The sequence below is a fragment of the Lathamus discolor genome, chromosome 3 (genome assembly GCF_037157495.1).
Source record: "Lathamus discolor isolate bLatDis1 chromosome 3, bLatDis1.hap1, whole genome shotgun sequence".
Lineage (NCBI taxonomy): Eukaryota > Metazoa > Chordata > Aves > Psittaciformes > Psittacidae > Lathamus > Lathamus discolor.
Window position 1 is genome coordinate 49,281,068 of NC_088886.1, and position 23,305 is coordinate 49,304,372.

The 23,305-nt window shown below is 42.1% G+C and overlaps 1 protein-coding gene and 1 non-coding gene across 7 annotated transcripts; both read right to left on the bottom strand.

Moving 5' to 3' along the window:
• Positions 1-527: 527 nt before the first annotated feature.
• On the bottom strand, positions 528-22,279 carry ATG16L1 (autophagy related 16 like 1). 6 transcript variants are annotated; one of them, XM_065675077.1, is made up of 19 exons: positions 21,774-22,279; positions 20,819-20,912; positions 18,794-18,899; positions 17,259-17,332; positions 16,809-17,060; positions 15,842-15,907; positions 13,307-13,393; positions 12,518-12,574; positions 12,273-12,320; positions 11,463-11,565; positions 8,906-9,011; positions 8,717-8,787; positions 7,388-7,459; positions 4,981-5,101; positions 4,041-4,146; positions 3,368-3,517; positions 2,901-2,948; positions 2,431-2,532; positions 528-2,034 (listed from the first exon to the last, which is right to left on the bottom strand). In XM_065675077.1, exons 1-19 carry the CDS (start codon positions 21,886-21,888, stop codon positions 1,941-1,943), a joined length of 1,872 nt encoding a protein of 623 aa, XP_065531149.1. In that variant the 5' UTR covers positions 21,889-22,279; the 3' UTR covers positions 528-1,940. The 6 variants fall into 6 exon arrangements, with proteins under 6 accessions (XP_065531149.1, XP_065531145.1, XP_065531144.1 ...); XM_065675073.1 differs by lacking the exon at positions 12,273-12,320; XM_065675072.1 differs by lacking the exon at positions 12,273-12,320 and having other exon boundaries at positions 13,307-13,396.
• On the bottom strand, positions 10,982-11,253 carry LOC136012419 (small Cajal body-specific RNA 6). Its single transcript, XR_010611718.1, has one exon. It is a non-coding gene; the product is annotated as a small Cajal body-specific RNA 6 (non-coding RNA).
• Positions 22,280-23,305: the final 1,026 nt, after the last annotated feature.

The following is a 23,305-nucleotide window of genomic DNA, read 5'->3' on the forward strand; positions in this document are numbered from 1 at the left end:
TGAATTTGTATGTTGAACAGCTGAAGGCTTTGCTTCGTTACTCTGAAATAGGAACAAGAGCATTATCTTCAACAAGGGGTTTTGTGCTTTCTAAAGAAACGTGCAACTTCTATTCCTGTCTTAAGAAACTTCACAAGGTAGCAGCCAAAGTGCCACAGCAGAAAAAGCCTTCTATTTTCAGTGGTGTCTGAAACACAGATACCGATTTCCTCAACCCAGTATTTTATCCAAAACAGCCAAGAACACATCAACCTTTCAAGGACAGAGTTATGTTAAAACTTCCTTCAGTCTCAAGGCAGCATTCCCAAGACAGGGCGAGAACAGGTTTATCTGCAGGATGGCCAGCTTTAATCTAAGAACATTATCCTCTTTCCTGCTCTACGCCAAATCCCACAATGCAGCTGAACACAATCCACAACTCATCAGGAAAACAGCACAGGAAAACATTTCAGGATCCCATCTTCATTCAGAAGAATGAAGATCTCATTCAGAAGATCTCACACAGACCGAAATAAATGAATCAGGCATTGTCGGGGTTTAAAAGCAGAACACAGGTTTATTTACAATCAAGTTCTTATGGGAAGCTGAATAAATAAAAACTTTGCCCCATATACTCTAATTCCCCTCTGCAGAAAGTGTCTGAACAAAAGGCTAGGTTAGAGAGATGCCTGTTATAGCAGCTGCCCCCTAATCCAGTCCCTCCAATGAACACACTTCCTTAGTAAAACACTATCAGGAAAGAAAAAATAAAGTGCAAATAAAAAGGCAATAAAACGCTGGTGGCTTGTCTTGAGGCCCAGATGATGTGGAAAGGTTTGGCTGGATAAAGGTATGCCAGGTAGCTCACACCCAGCCACACCACGGTTTTGGATACTTAAACAGGGACAGAGCCAACACTCCACTCCGTAGCACAGAGAGGGCTCCAGCGCAAATGGGGATATTGCACGTGTGCTCAAGAAGGGGGCAAGTGGCCTGGAACTGCCAGCACCAAAACAACGGATTTGGGATTTAACCCCACTGCTCCCCTGTGCTCCACTGACAGCCGCCAGGACAGGACGGATGAACAGAAAAAGGGACCAAACATGGATATTCCGGTACTGAAATCACAGTATGACTACATTCCTTATCACAGCAGCACAACAGAAGCTCAACTTCTCTCTCCTCACACCCAGTAACCAAACTGCTTGTGGAATAAAAAGATTAAAAATCTCCTATTTTGTGATACCCAAGCTGTTGAAGGGCATTTTAACAAAAGGGTGCAGAAGTCCTGAACAATGGACCACTGCCTTAAGAACAGGCGAAACCGATACAAAGAGTTCACACAACAGTGTTGGAGAACCTGTGTCAGAATCAGAACAGATCTGAACTGATCTGGCAACTCAAAGGTAGAGCTGCCAGAACCATGGGAGACTCTTTAAAAGCTGATCCAACACTTCAGGCTGCCTAGGACCTGTCCACATTTCAGGATCTTCTCACCCCATGCCTGAACTAGGCCACAAGAACAGAACACAGGAGACAGGACATGTATTAAGTCAGCATACACAGTAACTTCTTTCCAATATTCCCAACTCAGAGGTGCTTGGATACATTTGTGTGACAGGGTATTTGGCACAGCTGACTGGTGAGGAAACCCATTAGTATCTTCAGCTCCACTTGGTGCATAGATACTTCATGTAAAGGCATGACTAAGTAGCATTCTCCATCCAGAACTAATCTCTTGCTGAGTCCGAGTGCCACAATGCAGTTATGGCATAAAGAAGTCTCTGACTCAGGCTCCTTCTCCATTGCATTAGAACTTTCCTCTGGAAAGTGAAGCCCATGCGCTGGTTAATACCCCGACTCCGGATGGATCTGGGCTCGGGTCTCCATTCTGTTCAGCCATGGACCAGCACCACCATACTCAGAGGTGTTAGATGCTCTGCCTTCCACCCTCCATCCAGTCAGAATTCAGACCACAGGACAGCCTTGTTTCCTTTGTCCACACTGACCACATGGGCACCCGCTGGTGACCATGCAACTGCATTGATAGGAGAACTGAAATGGAAACCAGGTATAAGTTCACAAAAACACTGAATTCCACAACAGCACTTAACACTGGAATGAAGTATTACAGTACTCTATCAAAGAAAAGGCCCTTTCCCAGCTCTCAGGAGACTTGGGCTTTTCATAAGCCTATGAGAGCTACAGTTTCCTCAGAATATCAAATGTACTTTATTAAAATCATATCTCAGTTTAATAAGTTGAAAAGTAACAAACCCAACCTTAATTCTAGCTATAGAATACTGCCAGCAATCCATAAAGAATCTACATATTAAGAATTCTGACATGCCAATGTAAGTCGCAGAGCTGTACAACTGTAATTATTCCATAGCTCAGCAAGATTCACAAGCCAGATACCTGCTTTAGATCATATGGCCAGCTTCCCCTCACCTGTGATGCTTTGTTAGTGTCCTCTCCAATTTCCCAGTGAGCACATTCCAGATGTAAAGGGCCCCATCAGCTGAGCCAGCAGCCACATAGTTACCGTCAGGGCTACAAGATCAGAAGGTGCAGAAGGCAGAGAACAATTTTCAAGTCAGCAATTTATCAGCACACATAATCACTTCACCAGCAGCTTCCTAAGCAAGCAACTCAGCTTTAAAGTCTTCCAAGAGTTATGTATTATTACCAGCTGCTAACACTAAGAGGTGAAAGCCCTTTAAAATCAGAAAGCTTCCAACCTATTGGATCATCAGCTACAGATATACTCTGTCATGACCAAAAGGTAACCCTGGCCAAATCACAAACTCTGCCCCAGCTATTGTAGCTGTAAATGGGGACAATGCAGTCAAGCATCAGAAATCACTGACTTTTGCTGGGGGAAGATTTATCAGGTATCTTGTTTACATATCTGACCTTACCTGAACACCACTCTTGTCCAGTCAGAGCCACATTTGAATCCCTGGGCACTGAAAAGTTAGAAGAATCAAATAATTATAAACTCATTTATAAGCAGATGGACTTGCAGGTTTTCACTAAAGAGTATCGTAAGGATTACTACAAGAGGTTTGGAATAAGCTCTGCTATCCCTTTTATCACAATTTGCATTTCTCATACACCAACCCTCAACTGCATCTGAAGAAATTATTTCCTTTAGGTCAAAGACTTCTAAGCCAAGCTATCTTCTTTAAAGAGATAAATGAAGAGATCCACCAGAGCAGACCTTTGCTGTTAGGCTTGAGAGAACTTTGCTACCCATATAAAAAAACATCTAGGAGACTGCTCTCTCCACGAAGATACTGAAAAACACTCCAGTACAAACACTCCAGAGCAACCTGCAATCCAAAAGCACTGAAATTCATAATGTTCTTGTGGAGAACATGCTCACCTGAATGTCTGTTTGACAGCACCAACCCGCAAATCAATGATCTTTAGTAGATCATCACGGGAGCAGGTCAAAAGCTCTGTTCTCTCTGAGTTCAGGTCCAGAGCTGTGATTCTTCCAAGCAGCTCCAGTTCTTTTACTATGGTTTCAGTCCTAAAGACAGAAAGAAAGAAAAAAGGATAGAAAAAAGGAGGGGTAAAACCAGCATCCAGAGTCTAAACCACCTACACATTAAAGCTTTGACTTGTCCCAGTGTGGAAGAAGAGGAGAAAAAGTTTATTGGTTTATTCTCGCCCAAGCTAGATCTCACTTCGTGGGATAACACTTCCAGCTATCTAACAATAGATACTACTTTCATCACTACCCACCCTCTGAAAAGCTAAACAGTGTCTAGAATGACAAATACCGACCAATGCAAAATATTTACAAGAAAGCAGACTGCCGTTTTGGAAAAGTCATTCCCTGCCCCACCCCCCCTAAAAAAAAAGTATCCCAAATCTAAACCACCAAGCAGTGTAAAAGTAGTAACAAAAGTCTCTTTCAATGGCCTTCTGCAACTCTTACAACACATCATTAGCTTCCAAGTTCAGGAAGAGAAATTCCCCAGTTCAGATTATACTCAGGTGGCAACCCCACAACCACTCCTATGCTGTTACCTCTCTTACACCAGTTTTACCTGATGTCCCAGAAACGGATTTTCTTATCGAAATGTCCACTCATTACACATTGCTCAGTACATACGATGTCATTGCAGCTAGATCCTGCAAACACTGTTTTTATACCTAAAAAAAGATAAGCTAATGGTGACACACTGAAGTTTAGACTGTACAGACTAATGGAAACAGACCGAAAAATCATTATACCACATGCACACACAGTGGTCACACAAGCAGTGTCCAAGGAGTGCCACAGGGCAGACAAATTCTGTCTTAGAATAATCCTGACTTAAGTCTTCAACAACCTCTCTGCCCTTCTCAATCTCCTTTGCTATGGCGAATATCCCTTTAAATGCTCCCAAGAGAACTGCTTTACTTCCACTTGGTATTTAGACAGCTATAATTTGCTACCATTGAAGAACATGAAACTGTGTCCTCGACCTATGTTTGCAGTCCAGGTATCAAGGTAACCTTGAATCTCCACTTCTCTCTCAGGGCAAGCATGTTTAAGAACCGTAAATAGGAGACAAGCCAAGGAAATAAGGTGTTTTTCCCAAAGAAAAATCTGGATCCTCACATTTCCTTCATGTGAGTTTTTTTGTACACTTCCAAGAGACATTTCCATCCACCTTAGGGTTAAAAATTCTGATCTGGCACCAGATTTTTAGTGGAAGACTAAAATACCCACCCCCCAGACCGGTAAACAAAGAGCATTCACAGAACACAGCTGCTGTTAATGTAATAGCATTAACAGTGCTTCCTGCATACACATGCTTTCTTATTTCAGGTAACAGGCAGAAAGTATCCAGTTACTTGAATAACAACACATGATGGGATGGCTGCTAGTTTTTGCTTATTTTTAGACTAGCAAGCAGATGAAATAATCTAGCTGTCAGACTTCTATTTACATTTAGTCGAAACACAGAACATGGATGAAAGACAGAAGTTAGGTTTCCTTACAAACTTTGCTGCGGAGGTCCCAGAGCTTGAGGGTCCGGTCATGACTTCCTGAAACAATGCGTGCATTGTCCAGCAAGAACTTGGCTGACAGAACTTTGCCACTGTGACCTGTCAGGGTGTGCTGAGGACGAGAGATTGACATGGTTAAATTGCACAGTTCCACTTGCTCCCTTTCCCTGTAGCTTACTATTTAACTACTGTTTAACAACAGAACTTACTAGTTCTGCTATTTAACAACTCGAAGACAATCTTAAATCATAACTGGCATATGTACTGCATTGCTTGGAGAAAAAAAATACAACCTATTATAGTTAAACACAGAGATTAACACTGAGTAGGAATGTCAATAATACAGAGTTCAACCTGAAGCTGGGAGACACAGGTCACCTTTGGCTGCAGTTCCTCATCTACTCAGGGAACCTGCAAGTTCTCCTCCTCAGCATTCCATACACCTATGTTTCAACAGATGGCAAATGCAACACAGCCTTGCAGGAGCTATGAGAAGGGGCTAAAGCAAGCTGAAAATGGAAATTGTGCCTTCAGGTTTTTATAATGAGCTTCTGTGAAGGATGCAACAGGTTATCCAGTCTCAACTGTTAATATCTTCAAGCCTGAAAGCTGAGACAACCAGCGATTTTGGAAGAACTCCCTGCAGCAGTTTTTGGGGCTGACAAGAACATGAACCACATTCACTTCAAATTGATGAATATTTACATACCAAAATCAAAAACAGGTAATGAATGACTGAAGTGAGACAGATGATGAGGCACTGGCCCAGGTTGCCCAGAGAAGCTGTGGCTGCCCCATCCCTGGTAGTGTTCAAGCCTAGGCTGGACAGGGCTTGGAGCAACCTGCTCTAGCAGAAGGTGCCCCTGCCTCTGGCAGGGGGTTGGAACTGGATGAGCTTTAAGGTCCCTTCCAACCCAAACCAGTCTGGGATTCTGTAAATATTAACTGTGAAAAACAAGAGAGAAGCCTCTGTGGCAGGTACTTAGATTTATTTCTTTTCCCTGATACTCAAAGGAATATCAAATTACACAGTGATCTGGGCTTGGGAAATATAAAAGAAAAACCCTTAAGAATAGAAAGGAATGGGAGCAAAGTTTGGGGAAAAAGAAGCAAACCTGAAAAAAAAAAACAGTTCACAAACTATGAATGAACAATCATCCCATAAAACCCACTTTGTCTTAAGGACACAAATTCCAGAAAGTAGGATCTAAACCTTCACTCTACATCTCTCTCCTGCTGCACAGTCATTACATACAGATAGTTCAATTTAAATAGGGAGTTTTTGGCAAAATTTACCATGATTTCAGCTTCACTGTCCCCTGTTCATGTGCACGCCATAAGAAACCCATACCACACGCACTTGAAAACAAGAACGCAATCTCAGCCAACAGTGAATGTGCTTGCCCAAAGCTGGCAATCACCAGGACACCAAAAAAATACAGGGAGATACTGTGAAGGCAGGTGGATGTTTGCAGAGGTAACTTCCTGCAGTGAGTAATCTCTAGCCTGTTAAACTTTTATTCACTATACTTCATATCCAACAATAGGTTTTGCAGCCAAACAAACTGCAAAAGAAATGGTATTCTTCACTTTCACTTTTCACTAAATGAGACCAGTATCTCCAGACTGAGAATTACCCAGTGATTTACAGTGCAACTGTAGGTTAGAACTGACATGTGAAATGTCAGAAGATTCAGAACAAAGTAGCATCTTCCTAAACAAAAAGTCTAGGAAAAGTGTACGTAGGAATGAAAATAAAAACGCTCTTAGAAAGCTGAAAATAAGCTTTTCCTTTGGGCAATCAAAGGCAAATCCTTCTCTCAACTAGAGCTAAATATTGGAGAAGAACATGAATATAATGAAATCAGGAGCAGAGGAGGAATCTTTTAAAAGACATTCAGAATCAAGTCACGGAATCATAGAACCAACTAGGTTGGAAAAGACCTTTAAGATCTTAAAAGCTAGACAGAAGACTCCAAGAACGCTGCTCCTGACTTACGACAACAGAATCCCTCTTTTGCAAACCTTCTTCAGCAGTTCGTTCCTTGGATTGAGGATAAATATTGACATGGCTCTCAACAGACCGTAAGAAGCATTTACATTTCCACAGAGAGGTTTGCAAAAGTACACTGGGTTTATGTGGCTAGCTGGGGGGGGGGGTGGGGGCTACTGTGAAAATATGCAGTAATTGGAGTTTCCTGCAAGCCTGCGCAGAGACCAATACTGTATTTTTATGCCTTGCTGTGAAGACCCTTAAGAAAACAAGATCCCGTTAACTAAAGAACTATTTAAAGTGTCTGCAAATGCGCAGCTTCCAAAATCACCATGTCCCCATTAGCAAAACTGGAAATGCAATACAGCAACAGCCTGAGCACTGCTTTGCCTTCAAGAGACTCACCCGTAACCGATTGTCATCAACTGTCCAGATTCTGCTGGCAAAGTCATTTGAAGCTGCTAAGAGGTAAGAACCCTGTGGACACAAGATTAATTTAAAACTACTTCTGCAAGTCAATACGTAAATTAAACCTAAAAGCATTTCCAATAAATCATTAAAACCACATTAGTGCTATACTACCAAGGGAAAAAAAAGGACAAAACCACTATGGAAAGCTATTGTAACAACTGCTTAGATATGCCTCAGTGGAATTCACCCAATTCTTGCGATTTTCATTAAAATTCTAACATTTAAAAAATAAGATTCCAACAACTAAATCTGTCCAAGGATAGAAAAATTGACTTGCTCATGACTTGAGGCTTAGTGCTCCTCATGTCATGATGGAGAATGGTCACCACAAGATTCATGCTTGCATTGCTATCCATCTCAAAAGACTTTTCTGAACATTTAAAGACCACCAGCATCTCACTTCAGGCAGCTCTTGCCTCAGATGTGTTCAAGCAACTTGCCAAAATCAGAAGAATTATCTCCTGCAAATTAATGGTGCCAGCAACCTCAAATGAGCTGGTCACTGTCTAAAGGAAGGACCCTTTTGGGTGTGTATCAATAAAATTCAGCACTTGGAATCACTGAATGGAAGAAATGTCATCTTGGGTCTACTGTCCATGCACAGTGGAAGAAGTCTGAGCAGAAAAGACAGATCACATGTCCAGTTAGAACAATCCAAGACATCAAACTACTGCAAGTAGGACTGTTGGATGCTGATCCCAGTCATGGCTTTGACACTCCAGGTTAACATGAACCACACACACCACAAGGTGCCAGCAAACATTACTGTGCTGTGACTGTTGAGAAACTGCTGGGAGAAAAGGCCATGGAAATCCAAGTATTTAGGATAAGCAGACCTTTTTCTCCTCATTAGACCTCAGCAGAGCACTGATGGAAACAAACTTCACAGAAATAAAGGCTCAGTGTATTTGTTTCTTCTATGCTGTTATACCAGCTTTAGTGGGAAGTTGGAGACTGATTTCTTACTTTAGACATAACCTAGCATATTGTATTGTAATTTTATCATAATAGCCCATAACAGCCAATGGCTGAGCTGCATATCATCTTCTGAATTGTAAAGCAAATAAGAAAATTACAGACTGTAGCATATGAAATAAAGATCTTTTGTACAATTTTAAACTATTTGCAGTTACTCTTGTAAGTATTTTAACTCATTCCTAAGTAACTTTTCAAAGTGTTAAAATGGTAATTGATAGCAGACCACGACATAATTGAATTATTTTATTCTCCATCACAAACAGTGGATATTGCTCAGATACTCACAGCACTATCAAATTCTATGCTTGTAATCCCAGCATTACTACCAGAGAGGGAACCTTTGGGCTCACACCTGTCTGCACAAAGAAAGATGAACAAAACTTAAGCAGTAGATTAGAACAGAAGCTGACAGACAAAGTGAACTATGAGTTGGTTTAGCATCCCACCATACCCCAAAGCAAAAAAAAGATTTACCTCCAAAGACTTCCCAAAGCTTAACCCTTCGGTCCATGCCTCCTGTCGCTAGTAACCTGGAGCCAGGGCTGAACTGCACTGCATTCACCTCTCCATCGTGTGCATCCTGAGGAGTGGGAGGAACAGAACAGCCACCCAAAATCAAGTTAGATCCAAAGCCCACAGGTCAGAAAGCTATAGAACTTAAAGGTTATACAGAACCACAGCTGTTGATCTTTTAACAGTATATAGGAAACAATGGCACAGACTGAAACTCTGCTATGGTTGATGGTGTGCAGAGAGAGCAAAAAGGGCTGATCCTTATCTAAAGGTAAAAACAAAAGCACATAAAGAAAAACCACTAGCAAGGATTCAACAGAGATAAACGGCCAGAAGCTTTACAGTGCTTCATAAGTTTAGGCTTTATAAGGTAAGGCTTTTAAGTTACACCAGAAGAAAAAAAGAATGAAACAAGAAGTAAAGAAAACAGTAACAGATGACACGCTGTAGAAGGAAACTAACTTTTCATTTCTCCACCTAGAGCCAGCCATAGAACATGATCATCAGCTCATGCAACCACAGAACAACCAAGTCATGCTTGATTTAGGAAAGTCTGCTAGAAAAAACTGTAACAGATTAACTGCATTTGTTTACTATATTGGTGATAACGCTACTTTATATTGGTGTTTTAGTAGTACCAGCACAATTGTGACAGTACCTTCGCTCAATGAGAACTTGGGGTGGAGCTGTGGTTCCTACCTGCAGGTGCAGTGACATCCCTGCACCCCTGCCTTCTCACACCTTAATGTTTTGAAACTTGAATTGGTCTCTTAATAGTGATTCTTCCACCTTTTAAAACCTATGAAAATTTAAGATTCCTTCCTTTTTTATCCCTTGTTAACTTCACAGCTTTATACTACTTACCACACTGTATTAATACCACATCCTTAATTCATTTGCTGCATTCCTTTTTAAGTATTTTCAGTAACTGTTCTTTCAAAATCCATTTTTCTGGAAACTTGTATTTTTCTGGAACTTGCTGCTTGAATTTGGTCTGCCAGCTCATATTTAGGGGTCATTACACTTCAAATCTGATCTTTCTGCAAGTGCAGAAGAGCCATTCAGAACAAACTGGTCAAATGTCTTGCCCAGAAACTATGCCTGAGAATAGCGGCTGAAGTGCCTACCTTCTCTGCCTTCCCAAGCCTGTTCTTTTACTCACCTCTCAGGAAGTGCGCCTGGTCTGCTCCCTGTATCTGCCAAACCTCTGGCACACAGTCCTTGCATTAATTCCTAGAATGTTCTGCTGGACCTAGACGTATCCTCACTTCCACCACCAGACACAGGAGCTAAAACGTAACACAGATCACCTCCAGAAGGATCATATGGATTCCCAAGGAACAGTAGGGACCTTTTCCTTCAAGTATCGCAGTGCTAACCACATACTGCCTCCATAGTGCAACAGCCTGACAGGCTTACATCTGCAGCTGCTCCTAGTCCTGCTGCAAGATGGGCAGCACTCCTCACATTGTCAAGACTAGGGGGGTTCTACTGTGTTTTGCCTCCTCTATCAGGAAGACAGGCTGCACTGCTCTTTTAAGTTCAGATACATTAAAGAAGATCAAGAGTGAAAACAGCATAACCTCATGAAATTAGTCAGGGTTATATCTGTTCATCAACTCTGCTTGCTGTACACAGCCAGAAGAGGAGAGAGGTTGCAACACATACTGCTGCCATGAACACCTCCTCTGATGTTCCCTAGTCAAGCCAGGACCAAGCTGTCACTTAAGTTATGACCCTATTCCCACTTAAAGTAACACTGGTACTCCCTCCACACCATGACTTCTACTGGAGAAGATGGTAACAGGGCAGGCTTAGAATATGTAAGCCTCCTACTGCTGTGAGCCACTCTTACTCTGGATGAAAAAAAAAGAGTAAGTCATTTCATATGCATGAAATATCCACATCCACCACTGCAGTGCCTGTGAAAGCTCAAGAGGAGTGTTCAAACAAGTAGCTACAGTACAAGACAATTTACCCCAGTATCTTTCATTCAGAAGGCAATGCCCTTCAGAGGCCAAAACAACACATGAAAGAGGTCTCAGCTTGAAAACTTTAGATCACACACAAAAAATGAAGACACCCCACTACCATGAGCTCCTCTTAACCAGCTCTGTCGGATAACATTCAGTGCCACAACTCCCTTCACTGTGGAGAACTGGAACTGAATTAATCCCAAATTGTCAGCAATCCCTTCCTCAGTCATAGCTCTACTATAGCATGACAGAACAGGGACTGCTGGGAGCCAAAAGGGTAATAGAGTGTAATTCCCCTGTGCCCTCAGACCTTTTACTAAGTCATCATTGACCTCAGTATAACAGACATCAAGCTCATTGGCTCTGAGAAGCATTTGTGCTAAGAATTAAATGAGACAAACCATGCTACCAAATCACAAATTCCTTTCTTGTCTGGCAATATAACTAGAATGTTTTGGAAGATAGTTCCCATACGTATAGAATCCACTTCCTCCAAGGACAGTAAAAGGATTAGTACATGCAAGAATTCTTTCTATACTTACAAAGACACATATGGCAGTAGTGGGCACTCTCACTTCTTTACTGGCACCTGGATGTGGCTCTACGTTGTCCTGGGGAGCAGGGAATGAGGACAAAGAACGTCTCCTGAGATGAAACAAAGTAGAAATATTTTAAAATGAGAAGTGAATGCTGCCTCTCTTGAGTTCATCCAGATCTGTACCTGTCACTTAACTACACTGCACAGTGATTAAGAAATGGGGGAAGGAGGTTTTAACTTTTATCAAATCTTTCAAAGATTACATGTCATAACACTACATCCACTTGTGGCTTTAGATATTCCATAGTATGCCAGAAAAATTACCTGAACTGATTACTGACCTCATTTTGGAGTAGCCTTTTGTTTTTGTTAATAGCAAAGAGAAGCATAGGAATAACTGCAGCTGAGTTCAGCTGGAGAGACTGCAACTCCATCATTATGCCTAGGGAAACCGAACACCATTGCAGCACTACCTCCCAGGCAGCAAAATGCTCTACTCAAAAGCTCTGGCTTTAACCAAAGACCATCCATGTAAAGCAGAGCTTAACTTAGATGGGGTGGCTCCCCTGTGGAGCCCAGACACAGAACCCAGTGACTTAAAATAACCCTATTAAAGGAGCAAAGTGCAGTGGAAAGTAAGAGCAAACGCCATGTATTCTCTCCACAAAGAGGGGCTCATTGCCTCTCTAACTGTAGACAGTTTCTAGCCACTGTTATCAATATCTGAAATCTAATCAGGATAATGCAGCTGCGTTCCACTTTACTTCAATGGAATACAATCACATGCTGGACTAAGAGTGGATAATGTTTTCACCTGGCAGCATCAGAAGATTGATGTCCCAAAAGGGGAGACTCAGACAGACTGGAGGGAAAGGTCAGAGGTCAGCACACGGCAAGATGGAAGAGACAGGAAGTTGAGGAGAACAAAAAAGAAAAGAAAAAGAAAGGCAGAAGCTAGAAGAAAGCTGAAATTATTGTTTGTATTCCCTGCATCACCAAGATTTTGGCATACATTTAAACCAATATACAAAACAAAGTGGTGAAAGTGTTCTAACCTACCCAAAGATATTAGTGATAGAGTCCAGAAGGCCTCCAGCTGGCTGGGAGAGTCGCTTACTGAAGGAGGGGAGGACAGGTTTAAACCTTGTGAATAGCTTCTCCACATAAAGATCAACACAAACACATTTCATAGCAACAAGTCTCTGGAAAGACTCCCTCCCCTGCAGACCCAGCCCAAAGACAGAAAACACCAGAGGCAGGTATCAGTTCAAAAGTCACCAGCAACTACAACTCAGGACATGAAGTTTCTTCAATTTCCCCTCAACCTCCACCTTGTGAATTACTGGTTTCAGATATAACAAGTTTGAAGTTTCAGCCAAATTAATCTGTGCTCTCATGTAGCTACGTCTTACTTTCCACTCACTGCTATTTTAAAGGAAGAAAAAGATGCATTTAAACTAGCTGAAGATTATTTGCAGCATTTTAGCTAAATCCAAAAACCTGGCTGTTCGCAAAGTCACATTGATAATTTGATTACTCACAGAGGCATAATACAACAGGCACTGTAATACCCATGTTATTGCCTGTTTTGTTTTTAAACCTTTAGTTCTACGATGAAACACAGATTTTTCAAGCACTTGTGTAATTTAGTTAAAAAAGCAAAGGAAAAATAGCGTATCTATAGCATGGTAACACAGAACGCAGCACAGGAGTTTCATACTATGGGGAAAGTACTAAACTCTGTTCCAGCTAAAAGCAAGTAAGAACCTTAAGTAGCATAGTTCCAGCTCTTTTACACCCCTTGTTGTTCCTCAATGACATGGTACAGAAATCTTCTGGTCTACAAACCTGGCTGTTCGGCTGCCAGTTCGCACTGGAGATGTCTCCTCAGCTGTGTCAGAGGTTTCATCTGCAAGCACTTCAATATCATCATCCCTGCTGAAGGGAGAGAAAACACCTCATTTTCAATCAGTCAGAGCTTCCTATGGAAAACACCTGCTGATGCATATGAACTGAATGAATGACAGGTTCCAGGGTCTACAATTGTCTGCGCCCAATCCACATCTAGGTGTATTGAGCTGTAGTAACATGTAGGTATATCCAGACAATGCAAATGCTGACCTGGCTGTCACTGCCAGAGATACTACATTTAACATGCAGTATCTGCAAACAAGTATATGCACCTATATAAATTTTAGGTTTTGTTTATTTTTTGTTTGCAGCTGCTAATTACACTCTTTACTGACAACAGGGTTGGATGGTTACGGGCTATGTTGACAGGCATCCATTCCAGACATTATATTTCAGCTTGCAGCACTACAGATGGCATTATAATGACCTATCACATCTGAGCAAGACTTTCCTATGGAGTAAGTATTTGCTGGAATAATTAGAGAACAGCAAAAACATGAGTTACTGCAACCCCAGATATGGGTGATATCCTATTTTCACAGCACCTTTTTTTGCTATTCCAAAACAAGAACATATAAAAAAACCCAAGAGTTTGAATATTCCTTGCTCATCCATGCAAAGACATTCTGATATTTTCTACATGGTTTTACTTCAGGTGCTGCTTCACTAAGTACAAGAGATGTTTGGTTCACTTCACTGAAGTGCTGGTGAACAACGGAACAGAAGTGTGAGGTTCCAATACATATAACATTACTGAATCCAGCTCGAGTACTCATCTGATGCTAAAAGGTTTTTCCCCATTAACCATCATAGGCTCTAACAGTCTAGTATTTTTTTCTTTCAATGATGATTTTTCTTCCACTGTTGATTTTGCAGGACAAACTATTTTTAAACACACTTTATCAACTTGATGCCATTTGACTGAACAGGAAATTTAAATTCAGCCTTTAAAGAGGAATAAACCAATTCCTGACATCAGATAACACCCCACTGCAAAAGAATTGGAAAGGACGGGACCATTTTTAATCTCTCATTTCAGAATACAGGTGCACTTAAAGTCCTAAGATGCTGGAGGACAGTATGTATGAAAAGGCTATGGAAAATACATACTCTGATCGAAAATATCAGGCTGATATTTCAATAAAACACTGCCAAGTTCTGTTGATATTTCTCGTAGTAGCGCAAACTTCAGATTTTAAAAAATTGCTCATGCTTTCCATGAACTTTTCATGTTAACCTATTTTTGAAGTGAATATAAACACCAGGGCACACTCCTTGAAACGCTGCAATCTCCCCCTGCAGTAAGCAGCACATATAAACACCGCAAACCCTCTAAAATTACAAAATCAAAGAAGAATCAAAACCATCTGTGAAGCAGAGTTAGAGTCATTTACAGAAACAATTATTTTATAGATTTTACAGATTTTAACAGGCTTCTTTTTAACTTCTCAGTTTCTTATTTGAAATTATTTATGAAACACCGAGACCACCACCCCCCCCCGCAACAGGAAGCAAAAATTCAAGCTGCTGTGCTACAGCTACCTCTGGGCTTTGAGATAGCAATCTCGCTTTGGGTAATGGGTCTCTGGGTCTGAGACAGGAAGATCTCGCTTTGGGTAATGGGGAGGAAGAAGCTTAACAGGGAAAACAGCCACAGACATTGTATGTGTGTTTTCCTTCTCAGTGAGACATTATTTATTTAAGAGCTTAAAGTTCCAAGATATTCCATGTGTGTTTACAAAGACAACAGATACCAAGGAAAAGCCTGCACACTGCTCTGTCACTGTGCTCTGAAGAGCTCCCAGTGATCTAATGTAATAATAACGCAGCAGGTGTAGTTTTTCTGTATTTGGCTAAACCAAGTGCCAATGAATTTATCAATCTGGTGCAAAGCACCTATACTACCAGCTGCCCACTTCAGTTACCTGATTAAAAACCACCCAGGAGTAAACACAGCAGTGAAAAGAACAAGAGAGATTTAGCTCTGGCTTGCCAGGAAAAGTCACTCCACATCTACTTTTTTTCCTAAAGAAAAAAATCTCTCCCAGTATGGAAGTATATTTTCACCCACCTTAACTCATTCAGTACCTGTTCCTATAGGTAATCCTTGAATGTATTTGTAGCCTAACACTTGAAAATGTAGGCACCTGTAGAGTACAAAAATGAAGACCTATTCTGAAGACTGAGAACACTGCATAATAAATGTTTTAATGGTGAAATATTAATATATATTCACCATACGAACAACTCTTCTGACTTTCAGTTCAAGCACTTGTGTTTAGTAGTAACAGAGCTCCTTCTTCTGGAAGTTCAAGTAGGGAGAGTTACTGTACGTTTGTGACTTTACACTGAAGTTTAAACACTCCTCTATGTCACCAAATTTAAAAATAGCAAAAATACCATCTATCATACATCTGCATAAAACTGAAGCATGAAGTGATGAAGGAGACTCTACAAATCAAGACTGCTTACGGTTCAACAGGCAGGGGCTCTTTGGCAGCTTCTGCTAGTTCCTTCTGCAGCCTGGCTTGTCGTCTCCTAAGAAAGAGGAAAACAAGGTTATTAGAAAACCTAAACCAAAACCACACCAAAACTCCTTAATCCAATTTCAAAGGTTACCCTGCACAGTTTTGATGGGGAAATCAGACCACTACCTTAATTTTATCCTGCTTTTCAAGATACTGAGAGAAGGAGAGGCAGTTTTCTTACTATGAATAGCACAGGACAAGGTCAGTCAAGTGAAGGAACAAGGCAAAATGTACCTATGGCCCTTTATGACCCACAAGAATGAGGATTGGCTTGGAGTGCAAGAACTTGCAAAAATAGTAATTATATTCGTAATACAATGACTGTTAGGAAATATAAAGCTGCCAAGTGCTACGAGACTTGAATTACAGCTCTTGGTCTACAAGCACCCTTGGCTGGCAAGCTGAAGCAATTCAGAAGAAAAAAAATATTATTTTGCAGAGGGGAAAAAAAGGATGTGCAAACTTCTTTTTGCAAGTTACACACAGTTATACACAGGGTAGTCTCGTGGGAGCTGCTCCTTTCAGCAGAATACAAAAAACACTGAAGTTAGTTAAGTCAAAAAAAGATAAAACTTCAAATAGTATCAAGATGTAATACGAACAAGAGATGTCCAAATTGAATACCAGAAAAAAAACCCAACAGCTTCTATCTGATTTATGATCTAAAGGCCACGGTCAGGTGTTTCTCAAGAAACAAAAGAACACGTTTTATTCATTTAGAAGACAGGAATGTTTTCGCAAAGCATCCACCTGTGTTGGCCAGAAGGATGAACACAAAGCTGCGGATTCTCGTGTTCTGCAAGAATACAGAGACCTCAAATCAAAACTAAATCTGGTTTTATCCTATGCACTCACTGTTAGTCAAACATATATTGTGAAGTTGTTTATCAAACAGAGGTCATCAATCTCACCTTGAATCCTTTTCATTTTCTGCATTCAAACGATTGGCTTCTTGTGCTTTCTCTGCCATCCAACGTGAGACCAACTCCTGGTTGTCTTCCGTAGTTTTCCTCAGTTTCTCCTCCAAGGCATTGAAGGTGATTTGGAGAGCATCATATTCATCTTTCAGTGTCTGATTAGCTCGCTCAAGATCTTGCAGTTTGCTACGCAATTCCTGGCACTCTGTTTCCAGTTCAGAGATCTTTTGCAAATACTCTGCAATCCTGGAACAACAAAACATATAAAACCATGAGGCTCTCCTTTGGGACATATGCCATCATCTTTGTGCTCTTTGCACAATGCCTAACAAAGGGATTTTTAGCCCATGACTAAGACCCTAAGAGAATATTATAACAGTAATAAACAGCCAGAAGTCTGAGTTTCATACTAACCACACTGATGAAGAAACAGTTCCTACTCACTTTGCTTCATTCATCTGCATCTCTTTGTCCTTCTGCTGCATTTGGTTATTCAGATCAATTACAGACTGGGCCAACTAGGGAAAGGAGAAAATTATGTTACAAAATGCAGGGGTGCCAACTAGATAATACACACTGACCAGCAACCAGCAGGAGTACAGAGCAATCTAATATAACAACCATGGAACACATCTTTTGGCTCTTCTTTCACAGGTTCCTATACATATCTGTGGACTTCACCTATCACACAGGTCATTAAATCGTAGAATCCATTTCCAAAAACGAGTTGTCAAAAGATTACTGTCCTTTGATATCTCACCCCTTCCCTCAGAAGTTTCTTTAATAAAGTCACATCAAACAGAATATGTATTAGGAAGACATTTTTTGAATTAGTGGAAAAAATCAACACAGAACCTAAAACCTGCCAAGTAGGTAAACCAACAAATGAGTACTAACAACTAAGCAACAAATATTCCTGATACGGCCAGGACAGACATGTTCACATGTTGTAAATACAGGTCTTCCACACAAAGAAAGTTGGTGGTGGAGTCTCTGCAGTGCACAGGAAATAGGGGCGCAGAGGTCAGCACTAATGACAGGTTAGTCATTAGTGACAACCAGACAGGGAGCAGCAGCAAGCCTCACGGTGTGCAGAGCCTCAGCTGCCCAGGGAAAAGAAAGACTGAGTTTTGAGAGAGGTGCCTGCCTGGGTAGGTGGCTTAGGATACCAGGCTGGAGGAAAAAGAAGGAATTTTCAGTGCTTTGATTAGTCAGTGCACACCTCCTGCAGAAAGCTGTCTCCTCTGTGAGAAAAGGAGCATGATAACATTTTCCAGGTCTCTCTTTAAAAGTCTGCAGCACCATTCAGGTACTAGCTCCTGGCACATTCAATCTACTGCTGGGATTTTGAAAAACTGAATTCTGCTGCTGAAGCTTCCACATCTTCCTATCAAAATGAAAGGGAAAAGGAAAACAAACAAACAAGAGGGAGCAGCTTTTCTTCTCTTCCGGGCCCGAATCTCATAGCTAACAGGACTCCTGGGCTCCTTACTGCATCTACACAGCAGAACCAGTACTCCCTTTTCAGTTCAACACCGTAGAACCATCAATCTTTCTTTGTGCCTGTTTATTTTGTGCACTCTTTTGTAGCAGTGGTGCTGCAAAGGGAAACAAATGAAACCTCACACCACCACCTATTCTCTCACTTAGTCTTGACAACGTAGAACTAGTGGTCGTGCACAGCTCTAAAGAGTTTCTTCCTCCTCTAATAAATACAGTTAAAAACCTATTCATGAAAACACAATATTAAGCACTTTTTCACACTCATGCTATACTGACAATGCAAGCTCTCATCTCCCAGCTGTCAATTTTAAAGACCAACCACCTCTGGTTTATTTTTTATTATCAAATAAAAGCTTAAAAAGCTTAAAGAGGCTGCGTTTTCTCATTTTTTTGAATTTTTTTTAAATCTTGGTAAAATTAAGGTCATATTCACAATAGGCCAAGTATGCACCATACAGAACAGAAGGCTTTCTAACCTCTCCACGTTTCTTATGCAGCTCTGTCAGCTCCTCTTGATGCTTTATCTTCAGCTGTGCCAGTTCCTGCAACTGAGCATCATTCCATGTGCCATCATGTCCTGGACTGGAGTTTGAGAGAGAGGAAAATGACATGTCACAAACTAGAACCCAATTGGTTCTGTGCCTTTGATAGTTTATCTCCGGATGCTACCTCCCCTAGATTTTCCATACTACATCAGAGACACAGGTCATTCCTGAAGAACTAAACCACAGCTAGCTCCCCTTCAGCACACTTCTCACCAACCAGAATGCCATTATATAGTACTGGAAATTAAATTTACTGAGAACTCAATTCACCTTTTGTACATTTCTGAAGTCAAACTCAAATGAAAGATAACAAACCTTTGTTTTAATTTGCATTAAAACAACCAAGTCTTAGAAGTACCCTCTTCAAATTCTGAAAGAACTACAAATATTTTAGCACCTTGAGTTTGTTTCAATTGAGCTGGTGGACTACAAAGATGACGGATATCTGGAGAGAGCATTATACAGAGCACAGAACCAAAAGCCAGGGAACCAAGGGTATATTTCCAGGCCCCTAGGTTTATAGTCCCAAGTGTTACAAGTCACTCCTCCACTGTCCCATGTTCCAGCCTCTTCCTTTGTAAAGGTTTTGGCGTATTAATTGTGTTTTACAAAGTAGGAGTACCATGACATAAGCTGTAATTTCTACACATCACAATACCATACACGCACACATATCACACGCACAGACTCTGAGCAAGTTAGCAGTTATATTTTAAATTACCATTTTTAAAAGTAATAATTTTAAATTTGTTACTATTATACCATACACACAATACGAGGTAATTGCAAGCATCTGTTTCTGCAATCATTCTGTTATAATCATCCAATAGGAAACAGATAATCCATTCAGAAGCTGAAAGGTTCACAGTGATATCAGTAACTCTGCACTCATCTCAACACCAAACAACATCTGACTGAGCTAACGCTGTACTAGACGACACTGCATTTCCAACAAAATGTGTCCAAACAGACAGGAAGCCGAGACCTGTGGTAATATTCAACACATCCAACAACTCTGGCCATGCACACCCCTACAGTCAGAGCTAGATACTCCTCTTTGGCCTTCAGGTAAATAAAAGCATTTTTCCTCAGCTAACTAGGATTTGGGAATTCATTCCGTTTCCAAAAAATGTCGAACCAAGCTCAGCTTAGCATTTACCTTGAAGATGCTGTTTCTGTGCATTCCTTCTCATCCTCATCTACTCCAGCCTCATCTCTTAGAGTAGGTGCTCAACAAGAAACGGATTCCCATAAACCAGTGATGGTTCCTGCATGCAGGTGAGGCCCCGGCACTGGTTGCCCAGAGAAGCTGTGGCTGCCCAATCCCTGGCAGTGTTCAAGCCAGGTTGGATGCGGCTTGGAGCAATCTGCTCTAATGGAAGGTGTCCCTGCCCATGGCAAGGGGTTGGAACTGGATGAGCTTTAAGGTCCCTTCCAACACAAACCATTCTGTGATTCTCTTTAGAATATGATGCCTACTTGGGACTGACACTTTACAATCATTATTTTTTTCCTTTCTACCCTTCTATGTGATAACACAGATTGAAAGAAACTAAGTATCTGTTTCTCCCTCCACTGCACTGCTTGTAAGATCAAACGACTTAAAGAGTCACATCACAATCATTGGGAACTAACACCAGGTAAACATTATAAGCATTGCAAGACAAGCAGATCAGAAGCAGTTCATTCTGGTCCACATCCACACCTCAAGTTTGTGACAAAAATGTGACCAAAACTTGGTCAGATCTTTCTGCACCATATACTGCAAACGCATTGTAACTTTATCATGTGTTTAGAGTTAGTTATATTTTGTTTTATATCAACAGATTTCCCAGTTTTTTTTTATTCCAAGTTACTACAGTAACCTAGAAGTTGTTTGTGTAATGCATCCAAGAATGGTTTAGGTTACCGTGTGTATGACAAAGAGCTGACTGACAGAAAAGGAATTTTAAATACCTGATCTCATGTCTGCTCTGCATGTCATATTTTTCTGCCTGAAGCTTATCAGCCAGCACCGCATGAAGGTCTGACTTCTCTAGTAGCTTGTTATCTGAAAGGGCAAAAAGTACAAGTAAGCAAATAACCAAAAAGCAAAACCAGATTCCCACATTCTTCTTCTAACAACTAAGATTTAGTATCTTTAATTATTCTGACACAAGCTAATGTTATGCAAGCCACATCAGCATGCACTCCTCTTTGATGTCAGCAGGCTAAAGCAGCAGACAGCTACAACTCCAAGAATTCCTCATTAATTCAGAAGTTGTGTGGGACTGGTCTTAAGAGACTGCCCAAGTGTATTGCTATCTGCTAATACAGAAGTTCAAAGTACAAAACTCTTTACAGCCCCTCCAGTGATAACAAGGAAAAAAATCTGGTCACATCCAACACTGCACAGTCCTGTCAAGGCGTGTTTGCTCCCCCCTCCCATAACATGCAGCCCCTCAGCATCTAAGCCAACAGCTCTTCGGTGACCCCCACTCCCATTCAGTCCTGTCATAGCTGAGGCAGGAAAAGGATGGGCAAGTAAGCACTGGATAGAAAGCGCTGGCCCTGAATAGCTCCAAATTTTACAGAAGACCATGAACATGGTCAATAGTGCTATTGTTCCCAATTGCACAAACATCTAAGCGGCAATGGTGCAGACAATTTAGACATTAAGTCACTGCCCACAGCACAAACCCGGTTCAGCCTGTGAGGGGACCGAGGGAAGAACTGCTTTTTTACCTCAGTAAAGAGGAGCCCCCAACTTCACTCAGTTCTATCAAGCATCTCCCAGACAGTGACCTGGAAACGACACAGGCGAGGCCTTGCGGGCCCCTTACCAACGCGGTTTCCCCGGTTTCTGAAAAGAAGGGAGGAAAACAAGAGCCTCTCGGCCTCGACCCCGCCGGCGGAGCCGCAGCCCACTTACACTGCCCGATGATCTCCTCGAAGGCCTGCCGCTGCAGCCGGTCCCTCCGCCGCAGCTCCGCCGCGATGTGCCGCTTCCAGGCGGGGAAACCGGCGGCGCGCAGCCCCGACGCCATCTCCGCGGCGGGAAGGGGCAGCGAGGGCGAGCGCCGGCCAGGCCGCGGCCCACGAAGGCCGGCCGAGGGGAGGGTGAGGCGGGCAGCAGCACCGGAAGGCGGCGGGAGGCCGGCGCCCGGCCCGCGGCGGCGAGGAACGCCTGCTCAGAACCGGGGCTCGGCCCGCAGCCGCCGCCCCACGCCCGCCATGGCGCTGCGGCCGCGCTCCGTCAGGGGCCCTCGTTCCTCAAAGGCGCACAACAATGGCGACAGCGGCTGCCCGGGCACTGCCTGATGATGCCTCCGGCACCGCTCACCACACCACCCTCGCTTCAGCACCGGGCGGTACACTACGGCGAGGCTGTACGGCAACCGCGGAGTCGTCCTCCGCAACCAGGCGGGCAGGAAGGCACCCTTCCGAGGAGAGGGGGGCCTTGCGCCATTTTATGTCCTGTCCCGGATGCGCATCCATGCGCTGCCGCCATCTTGAGAGCGGCGAGCTCAGCCGTCCAGCCCGAGCCGCCATGTTAAGAGGGCTCTACCCTCGTGTTAGAATTAGTACCCTATTATTGCTACGAATGAACATTAAATAAAAGCCCCACAGCTACCCGAAGGGTGAGGTACTGCATCACCCAAGGTACTTTTGTGTGTTTTGTAGCCTTTTCCCCCAGATCTCCCTGCAAGACAACGTCCAGTTCCTGCATTGCATACAGAGACCCAATCATGGAGCTTTACTGGGTTGCGAGCTGTTCAAGGAGGGCAGCGGCGCAATAAAGTGCGGTTTGGGGGTCTTTAGATAGAATTAATTTGAAAAATTACTTGGAACACAGCATAAACTACAAGGACAGCCTTCACAGTCCCAGCACATCCTGCACAGCATCACAAAGAAACCATGCGTGCTCTGGTGAATGTAAAAATCCCTGACTCTTGCTTCATTGCTTTACTTTTAACTGCTTAGTTTGTTAAGTAATGCGTTAGGTAACCATATTATTGTAATTCAATTTGAAACTGGGCAGGGTGCGCAAAGCTTTTTGTCTTGGGCTAGCTAAAGAGCTTTGTTTCTCTTTTGGGTAAATGAATGAAGATGCAGTTATTAAATTGTAACAGAATAAAACAGATGATTCACTAAATTATTACACTGGAGCTGAGCTAATAATAGCTCTTGCACAGCTCTGTCTTATCAAGTACATAATACACAAGGTTATGCGTGTTCTCTACGAAACTAGTTTAGCCAGCTGTAAGCACACAGCCTACTTTTTTTCTGCTTATACATAATAAAATCGAATTAGATGTTTAAAAACATGAAATTACTTGAAACTGTAAACTTAAGTCCTAATTCTATAGGTACAGTTACTGGACTCCTGAAGGGCAGTGCTGAAATTCATCCTTTCAAATCTCTACATCTTAATCCTCTGCAGAGAGAGCAGAAGCCAAACAT